The sequence below is a fragment of the Varanus komodoensis genome, unplaced genomic scaffold (genome assembly GCF_004798865.1).
Source record: "Varanus komodoensis strain SLA01 unplaced genomic scaffold, ASM479886v1 scaffold33, whole genome shotgun sequence".
In the NCBI taxonomy this organism is placed as follows: Eukaryota; Metazoa; Chordata; class Lepidosauria; order Squamata; family Varanidae; genus Varanus; species Varanus komodoensis.
This window is the reverse complement of record NW_025335817.1, coordinates 4,743,359-4,753,541: the sequence shown is the minus strand read 5'-3', so window position 1 is coordinate 4,753,541 and position 10,183 is coordinate 4,743,359. Positions and strand designations below refer to the sequence as shown.

Here is a 10,183-nt window from a genome sequence, read left to right as displayed (position 1 = left end):
TTAAAGTCAAACAATAAGCTTTAATGCTATTAGAAAAATAAGTAGTGATGTATATATAAAGACAGTTACAGTATTTTATCATTTCATAGCTGAGCACACACTAGAAAAGAGGCCAACATACTCGTTTCTTAGAAGTGCAAAGCAAGTCTTATGTAGACTTGTTCTTTAGCCAGAAAGAAGATTCAATACAGTTATGGGGGAAACACAGTAAAAGACCAGACAAACGTCTACAGAGCAATGAAAACTAATTAGTTGAATTTATTATGTGTACTATACAGGGTGATGTTGGTGCCGAGCAACTGAAATTTAACGCTGGAGCATCAGAAATGCATTAAGGAACACATCAAACCAAACAGTCTTTTTGTGGCCTCTGCATTCATACTCTTTTGTGATGATGAATGATGAATGGGTGGGATGGGAGTGAGAGGGAGAACACTTTTGGATCACTAGTATCTACTGGAAACAGTTTGGGGCTACTACATCCTGTCTTCATTACAGACATACTTAAGCACTACTAATCACTGCATAAAGCAAATAGATTGCTAAACTATAGTGCAGATAGATCTCTGAAAAAGGTCATTATCAAAGGGTAAAATTCATATTATACAGTATATACACAAGCTTTACAGCTTTATCTTGTTGGAGTTAGCTGAAAGTTGCAAGTTAACCATCTATTTGATCTTCTAAAATGATTGTTGATCTAGCTTCTTGTATCCCTAACAATGTAGATGACCAAACTATCTTCTGTTGTTGTTTGTCCAGAGACACAGGATCACCATCAGAACAGACTGAACTGGTTCATACTGTTGTATATATTCTCATGGATCAATGATTGGTAGACATCACAATTTGCACAGTCATATCAATAATACAAATTAGAAGTCTAAGGCTGGGGGAATGGAATGTTTAGATTTACATGGCTTTAAATATACTTCCTCCATGGCATACCAGTTCATCTTACTATCTAGTGGAGCAGTAGCAACTAGAAAATACACCAAGTCATTTTCTGTTAGGAACTACTAGTTTTAGGCCACAGTTAATTCTCATAATGCCTAATGTTTACTTCTATTTATACAAAAATAAATTGAATGTTATTTTTGGACAATCCTCCATAAAAGCTTGTTCTTCTTTGCATGGAACAGTTATGGGGTTTTCTACTCTCCAAGGTAACAGCTAAAAGTATCAACTTCACTGTTAAGTCTCTTTCCATGAATATACTCCAGTTGAGATGCCACAGAGAGATCAAATCAAAGCTGGCTATAATGAGAATAGGCCTTGCTAACTATTCATAGACAAAAACTGATATGCTATGAAAATAACTGCACAAATAACCTTAATTTCCAGAATACCTAAACCTGGCACCCATCTATTATATCAACTTCCATACAGCATCAGGGTTAGATTTTTTAAAAGTTGAGAGGGTGCAAAATCTGAGGGATAGTGGTTGCATTACCTTTGAAAACCAGGCCTTCTCATCTAAGAAGGTCAGAGGTGGCTAACATGATTTACTATTTGTCTTAAATGTGCTTGTTAGAGGGCCTTTATCACTATGCTTTGAAAGAGTCCCAAGACAATAGCTGCCCAATTGCAACAAAGGGAAAGTTGCTCTCATGTCTCACTCTCTTTAAATTCAAGGGAACTAAGCATCTGATTCTCTGATTTCACTAAGAGTGAAAATGCCAGACAGTAGACTGAAATTCTTTAAGACAGATAAAAATGCTATCCTTGATGTCAGCTAGATTTTATACACTTACTAGAGTTCTATTTATACCCAAAAGTTTAAGACAGGCCCTTGCAGAGTATTTATAATATACACTGACAAAGCACTTTTTACTGCATCAAAGAATTAGCATATTTATCATGAATGGTACCATATATACAAAAAATCAATCCATTCTACTTCCCAATCTGAAAAAACAGGGTTGGGTTTTTTAAAAACCAACTACTTCTAAAATAGAGGTCCTTTATGTGTCAGAGACTTTCAATAGCAGCAGTTTACCCATATTTTCACATTCCAAACCTCCTGTGGTTCATACAAGTTATTAAAAGTTATAGATTTTATAATAAGCTAAAAGACCGTATAATAGCACTGGAAAACCCTACATAGTGTGATCTACAAGTTGCTTAATGTGAGATACCTGCTTTTAAACTAGTTTATTCCCCTTGAAATAGAACTACTTGCCTCAGAAATACTAGAAAGTGTTTTGTATCTATAGTATCTATTCAGACTGAACACTGTAGGCCATTGTTGACACACACAGAAGGGAGGTACTAGCAAAGTTCATCTAGCATAGTACTTCAGGTGCTTTCCAGACCTTAAACATACAAGTCTGTTATGTTTAGTATGGTAATTTTGACTCTAATGTTGACTTGCAAAGGTACAGAATAATTTGTGCTTCTAGTTGGCACATTTTTTAAAATGTAAAGTTAACAGGTATTTGCAAAAATTGTGCAAATCTATCTTATTTACAGAATGGCACAAAAGTGAATTCAGTCTATGCACATGCACACTTCATTCACTTAAAAATGTGTTCTACACTACAGGACCAAAAGAAATACCAGCTTCAACAGGCAGTTGTCAATAAGCACAAGGTTTACAAGAATTACACCAAAATGAGCAAATATTGCCCAAGTAAAAAAATCTATTGTTAAAGCTGAAATAGGTTTAAGGCCATTCAAGTTCAAGAGCAAATACACAAATTAAGTCAGAGCCCCATCTTTTTTTAATACATGCTTTACCTTCTAGCAACTTGCAGTCTAAAACCTCTAGTTTACAAACCAGAACACAAGAAGAAACACAACAAGAGGTTGTATTCAATACAAACATACTACATTGTAATTAAAGTGAACTAAGGAAAGCAGAAACATTAAAAATTGCTATATCACTTGCTGGAACCAGCCCTACACTAGCAAATAGGTAATATGTACAGTTTTCAAGTAGATTTACTTTACATTGCTCTAACAAAATGTGTCCTTTTTAAATCAGTGCATTGTTCTCAACTCATCCAAGGACTACACAACTTAATTCTTAACAGGACTCTCTTACAATAGCAGCACACGCTACCACTACCTGCAAAGCGGTCAGTCAATGACTTAGTGGAAACAAAAATGTGAGAAGTAACTATTAAGGAAAGATTAAGGGAATGAGAAGATTCATGCAGTTCTGCCAGTCTAGTCAGCCAGCCAGCTTGCTAGCAACAAGAGATGGTTTCCGCTGTGGAAGGTCCTGTGGAGTGGGAATGTGGTCACCTGTAACTTCGGTCTTATCAGGAGCTGCAGTAGGGAGTTGTTTGTTCTTCATCTTTGCTTTAGCCATATTGTAATCCCCAGAATCAAAGTACTTTTGCTGCAAGGCAAAAACATTCAATGAAATAATCAGACACATTAGAAAGACTATCTTCCTCAAGAATTAGCCAACTGTATTCAAATCTAAGTTTATTTACAGTAGTAGATAACCTAAGCTGAACAGTTAAATGAGCCTAGCAAATGTACCTTGCTATCACCTGACAGCCAACATTTCACACAGCATGTTGTCCAACTTAATGAATGAACTGCATTTTTAACATTGCAACCCAGTGCCGGATTATAAAATATGAAAGAATAGAGTACAAACAGAACTATTTCAGTCCTACAAAACCATAAGTAACACTGAAAAGTTATGGATTAAGGTGTTGAATGTTAGCAACTTGACTGTGAGAATACATCAGCAAATGGAAATGGGTGCAAGGTATTACAAAACTGGGTTTTATTACCATCCTTTGCACACTTGAAAACAAATTATATTGTTTAGAACAAACACACCTATCCTCTTCTATTTCATTTGTTTCTGTTTCAGAGAGCCAGAATATTTCCTGAGCACTTGGGCTAGGGAAACCATGGTTCAAGTTCCTGGTTAGCCTCTGGATCACTTTGGGGGTTTCACTACCTCTCACACTAATATCCTTACAACATTCCTGTGTGGGACATGGTCAGAACCGTGCACACACGTGAGCTCCTTCAAAGAACAGTGGAATGTAAAAGTACTAAAATGTACAATGCACATACATACATGACTTTCTAATGCTTATTTTTAATATAACAAGGAGGAATACCACCCATGAATTCACATTTGTTAGTATTAGAAAAGGCTCCAAACAACACTAGCTTGCAGCACTGGGACAGCAAAGGTACAAACAAGTTTCAAAGCATTCTGGATACTGTAGCTGGTATCATGATTCAAGGAGGTTTTTCCATGGTAAGGAGTTTACAGTGATGACCAAATGAAGCTATTTGTACTAGCCTGATGAATGTGGTTATTTGACAGAATCAGTATTTGAACTGAGGTTTTAAAATATTCCTTAACCATTTTATCCTGTTTAGCAGGGAACAACTGTATCATGAAATATTAGGTTTCCTTTCTTTAAATAATGAGTGAAACAGGAGTCAATATAGAGTCTTGCCAGCTACTTTACATATGTATAATAAACAATATCCCTCCCATTTACTTATAGGTTACCTCATAGCAAATTACTTTGTACACTTAAATACATCTTAATTTTGAGTTACTAGACTATGAAATAAAATTCTTACAAATGGAACACAAATATTTTGTTAACCTTTACAAATAACTTCTATATTCCTCTAATTTTAAAGGGATTTAAGGCCTTCACTGTCCCCTTAAGATATATTAAATTATATTGTTGCTGTTATTTCTGCTTTTGAAATGTTAACGTAAATTGACAATTTTAGTCTTGAGATTTTTTTAGGCCTGATGACTCTTTGAAGCTAACCTGTTACATTAGGTTCAGCAAGTAGCAAGTTGTTTGAACAGCTCTTATAATTGCAGTGTGGAGAATGGGTGGCTTTAACACGCACAGAATGGTTTCCCTCAAGAATGCACCAGACACTATTCTAAACCTCTAATTCTAAGAACCCTTTCACTGAAACTCAACTGAAACTCAGTAGCCTTTTCTGCTCTGAAAAGATTTTTAGGATCGAGTTAATGTTATGAAAGCAAGCTTTACAGTCAAACAAACATTTGCAAAGAACTGTGCCTTAAATATTTATACAGAAAAACAGGCTTGCAACTCCCCAAGTGACTCAGCCAGCCATACTGGCTATGACTTTCTGGAGGTTACAGGCTTTTCTTTCTGTCTAAACAGGTAGAGTTTTTCAGCCTTTAAGTTTAACCCTGATGAAAAAGACTAACTGCATAGTATGGCTTAAGCTTACTCCTTTCTGAAGCCGCTTCCTCAAGAAATCGGAGCCTCCAGGCTTTTGTCCCAGATGAGGATATCTGGCTTTCAACTTTGCTTCTTCAGCTTTCTCAGGACTAATCACCTTGTCATCCATTTCCTGAAAACACAAGAAATTAGTATTTGCACACTTTTTAAACATTAAAAACAATTAAGATGTGATTAGTCCTATAGGCCTTCACAGCCAACATATTCCATATTTAATAACGATTTCCAATAAATGAAAGATACAAAGGCTTTCATAATGTTAACATTGCTACATTTTAAGACAGAACGGTATAATGGACCTAGATCAGGACACATTTCGCGCAAATTATCTGGCTGGATATAGCCTTCCACAAATCTGTTATAAGTCATAATTTGCTCTACAGATAAGATGGGCTCCCATAACAGCTTGTAAGTTCAAAACAAAAGTATCATGTGTAAAGCAGACTATTCTGTCATTCACATGACAGTTGATTCAATACATTAACTTTTTTCTTCTAAATGGGAAAAGAGGAACTGTGGTTAGACTTGGTTTGTATAATCAGATAGGAAAATAACCTTTGGTGTCTTACTTTCTCACTTCATGTGCATCTGTCATGAGCTGCTTAATTAGCATTAGTACCTTCAAAGGGCACAGGCAATCATGATGTGTAAAAACAGCAAGGACTGGTGGCAGGAGAGATTCACAAACCACCCTGAATCCCAAGGCTGCTTCTAGGATTACAGGCTGGTTTGCAAACCCCCTTAACCAGCCACAACTCATGCCTAGAGAAAGTAATTATCCTAATTAGGCAGCCTGTAACTGGCATGCACAAGAAGGAGAAAATAAGCCAGAGTAGCTTATTTTCCCTTCACAATCATGCACATTGTGGCTTAATTAACCTACAAGTAGTATTTGTTAACTGTAATTTAACTCAGGTTCAGTCCTCATGTTCACTCAGAGCAGAATCAGCAGTTAAATAATCAAAAAGGCTACCGAAAATGCCTTAGCAAGTTTTGGGCTATTACATGCACATAGTACAGAAACAGCCCTTTCACTGACAAATTTATGACCCTAGAGCTTGCCAGGAATTAGTAAACCTTCAGGTCTTGCAGTCTGCTTAGGTCTGCACAAAAGGACTGCCAAGGCTGGCCATAATACAAACAGAAAATGAAAATGCAGGTACTACTCTTTCAGCTTACACAGTAATACTAGTATGCAAGTGTTTTTATTTGTACACAGGTATTTCAACTTTAGTTCTGAGGCGGCCTAACAGAAATATTACACCATCATCAAGTATGCAACATTAAGAACACAGTCCAAAACTGATAGTATACATCAATCTAGCAGGCTACAATATTGTTCAGAAATTATGTAATCTAAGAGTGTACAAAATGCCTTGGCCTGTAAAGCATGCACTTTTTTAAGATACAGTAATTAAATCTACCCTTAAGCCCCTTTAAGCTGCTTGTGCAAAAAGGGTTGTGATCAAAAGTCCAATATTAAAAACACAGGACAGAGAGATACTCATCTTGAAATGTTTAACACATCTAAAAAAAGTCTAGATCAGCAGTCCTAAGGCTCATAGCAAATTAACTACAAAACATACTTCACCCATATAGCAAGTACTGCAATATTACATTCTGCACTGCAAGCAGAATATAATATTGAATTATATTCAGTACTACAAGCCAATCCATAACAAAAATGAAATAACAATGAGAAGTCAAGTCATAGGGTTGCATGCACCAAGATGTCTTTAAGGCCACCTTCATGAATGGTTTTAAAAAGTGGTTAGACTAATACAGGAAAGATAACACTGTTGGTAGGTACCATTCATGATAGCTATTATGTCACCTCCGGTATGGAGGCAATACTCTTAGCAAGACATGCTGCTGAGCAGCATAAGTGGAACTGCTTTCATGTCATGCTTGTGGGCAGTAAGGTGGGTGCTGCAAACAGAATTGCATGTAAGCGGCTTGCTTGTAAGCCGCCCAGAGGCTTCGGCGAATGGGGCGGCATAAAAATGTTTTAATAAGTAAAATAAATAAATAAAAAAGAATGCCAAACTAGACAGGCCTTTGGTCTGATCCAGCATGGCTCTCATGTTCCTGTTTCAGCCCGATCCTTGCACAGAAGATTCAATGTAGTTTAAAAATATTATAGCCATGTTTACTCACTTTGTTCTTTATGGATACAAGAATGAAGCTTGCAAGTGATCATGTAGCTAATTTTCCTCACACTCAAGTAATTATGAAAAACCTGGCCTGTTTTAGGGCACACCCTTCCTGGCATAGAGAGAAAGCTTCGAAAGGCTAGGAGTTCGCTAAAGCGAAGGTATAAATGCCAGTTATGATTTCCTTGTTTAACAAAGGATACCTTGAATCATGAGAGACTGCAAGACACCTCAACACACTTTCACAAAATATTTTGCTCGTGAGCGGGGGGGAGCGGGGACCGGGGGGGGGCATACGTTAAGGATTGATGATGTCACATTACACCGCGCCCCCTGGCTTGCTGTAATCAGACAATACGACTCTAGGAGGCACGTACGCCCACGGCAATGGGCACGCCCACCAAGGACTCCTATAACTTGGCACAGCACTGAGCGAGCCGAACACGAGGCAGTTTCGCTTAATGCAATACTGCGGAAGGTTTTCTTATTTTTATTCATTTATTATGATCTGCCCGGAAATCTTTGGTTGCTGGACGCTGTATCAGTGAACTGAACTAATGGATATTCTCCTGCGATGCCGAAGACTAAACGAACCGGTGCGATGAAAGCTGCAGCACCTCAATACTTAAGACACAGGAACTACAGAAGAAAACGGAGGCGGCCTGGTGTGTCCCACCCCACTCCTGCCCTCACGTGTAGCGTCCAGTATATATTTTCTCAGCTTCTCCATCGAGAGCAATAGGAGGAAAACTTGCCAAGAAGGACAAAAAAATAAAAAGAATGGCTACGGTTAAAACCGAATAGCTACCAATGGGAAAGAACAGGATCTAGCGCGCCCCGCCCCACCCCGCCCCACGAGCCTTCTCCGATGCTTCAGCTAAGGAGAGAGATTAAGCCCAATTCACATGGACTTCCCTGCCCGCCTACAAAATGCGTTGGGTCGGCGGAAGGAGAGGCTGCCCCATTTCTTCCCTCGTTCGTCTCCTGGATTAAAGTTTCCTCAGTTAAGCTACGGCCTAGTCCCCCTCTCCCGCCTCAACAGCTCTCCTCTTCCACCCGCGACGCCAGCCCCTCCACCCACGTCCAGCAACGCCTCACCTTCTGCTCCTCCGCCGAAGCGGGTTCCGGGCTCTCCGCAGACATGGCTTTCACGCAACCGCAGCAGCACCCCCGAACAAGAAAGGCCTGAAGCCGGCGAAAAGGAGCCGCCGCCGCTACCACCACAACCGCATACAAGATGGCCGCCGAGTTTACAACGGCGAGCCGGCAGGCTCAAATTTCCTCTTTCCGTCCGCGAGCCCGTCTTACTCTACCCCCACCAACGAGCAAATGAATGAGCCACGCCAGGATTGACGCGATAGGGCTGTGCGCCTGCGCGAGATTTCGGCTGTCCTCTGACGTACATCATGTGCTTAGTCTCCCGCGGGGTCTCGGGCGTGTACTGCGGCATTCTGGGACTTGTAGTTTTTTGTTTTACTCAACGTACGACCTGTTTGCTAAGGTGGTAGCTGGAGTCTCATCCGATTCAAGAGACCCGCAGTCAGCCAGATGGTTCGGAGGCCGGGTTGCAGGCCTTTTAAGAAGAAAATTAAAGACAAAACATTTATTTTTCTCTCTCCCTTTTTTCCCCTCTTCCAAGGAACCCCTATAAACCTCTTCCCTCTCTCCATTTTGTCGGTAACTGGCCTAAATCACCCAGGGGCTTCCTGGCTGAGCATGAGGAATACAACCTGGGTTTCCCGAGTTCCAGTCCAAAACTAACCACACTCGTTCTCCAATTACATTTTTGTACGCTCAGCACTCCATTATGCATATTGTAGGCAGGTATGGGATTGCACTGAGGGGCCCCAGCAGTGGTGTACATGTGGAGATGCAGCTGCTGCTAGGTCGTCTCTAAAGCCTTGCCCTGACAGTCCAGAAATGCAGGCCGCTCTGCTGAATCATATCGACACTTTTTTGCAAGTTATTATTATTACATTTTTATACTGCCTATAGCCAAAGCTCTCTAGGCAGTTGACAGCAATAATCATAGAATCATACACTCAAGTCACCCATCCCATTTCTGCCCAGGCCTGATCCTGCTTAGCTTCCAAGATTAGGCAGGATCAGGCACTTCAGGCTATGAGAAAGGTCCAACAAGCCCAATGCCCCTCTACTGATCTGCTTGCCCGCCTTTCTCACTCCTGTTTGGGAGAAAGGTACTCAGCCAAGCACAAAGTAGGGAGAAACTGGGCTGGCCAGGGATACTCAGCAGGTCTGGCCCAGCTCAGGCTTCCCCTTACCTGCTTCTGTTTGAGTGACTTTCTTTTCAGCAGAAGGGGGGAAGGTGGGGGGAGTGGGCTACATAGGGCCTACTATGCCTCTTCATCTAGCCCGGCTCCTGCTGAGGAGAGCACTTCTCAGGCAGGGACAAGAATCAGTTCCCCACACACACCCCTACCTGTAAGAGGTTTTCTCTCAGATGCAGCCACTGTCCCATTTGGGCAGTGCCACCTAGCTGATTGCCCAGTTCCTGTCCCAAAGATTTCTTGAGCAGAATGCCTCTGTGACAGCCGTGCCAAACTGCTGTCAGCAGCTTTCTCTGGCTAGCCGCTTGGCAAGAGGGTCAATGGCCACTCTTGCCAAGCAGCTCTCTTGTCCTGGGCCTTCTACTACAGTGGGTGTGTTGTCCAGGTCTGGGTGACATTGCCTTGCTTGTTTTTCTACGTGATTTCTGGGGAAGGTCTAAGCAAGAAAACCCCAGAATTTGGCTGGGATGCTAACTGGTGTCTCCAGTCCCAAAGGAATTCTCCCACACTATTTGTTCTT

General features: G+C 40.6%; 1 protein-coding gene across 1 annotated transcript; it reads right to left on the bottom strand.

Moving 5' to 3' along the window:
• On the bottom strand, nt 1-8,653 carry ARPP19 (cAMP regulated phosphoprotein 19). Its single transcript, XM_044438937.1, has 3 exons — nt 8,474-8,653; nt 5,212-5,334; nt 1-3,346 (listed from the first exon to the last, which is right to left on the bottom strand). Exons 1-3 carry the CDS (start codon nt 8,516-8,518, stop codon nt 3,176-3,178), a joined length of 339 nt encoding a protein of 112 aa, XP_044294872.1. The 5' UTR covers nt 8,519-8,653; the 3' UTR covers nt 1-3,175.
• Nucleotides 8,654-10,183: the final 1,530 nt, after the last annotated feature.

What these genes read in the sequence shown, in the direction of transcription:
- ARPP19 (XM_044438937.1), bottom strand. Translation starts at nt 8,518, where the DNA reads ATGTCTGCGGAGAGCCCGGAACCCGCTTCGGCGGAGGAGCAGAAG. An exon ending in CTTCGGCGGAGGAGCAGAAG is followed by an intron (nt 5,335 to 8,473) that starts GTGAGGCGTTGC and finishes TTGTGTTTTCAG; the next exon opens with GAAATGGATGACAAGGTGAT. An exon ending in GGAAGCGGCTTCAGAAAGGA is followed by an intron (nt 3,347 to 5,211) that starts GTAAGCTTAAGC and finishes TTTGCCTTGCAG; the next exon opens with CAAAAGTACTTTGATTCTGG.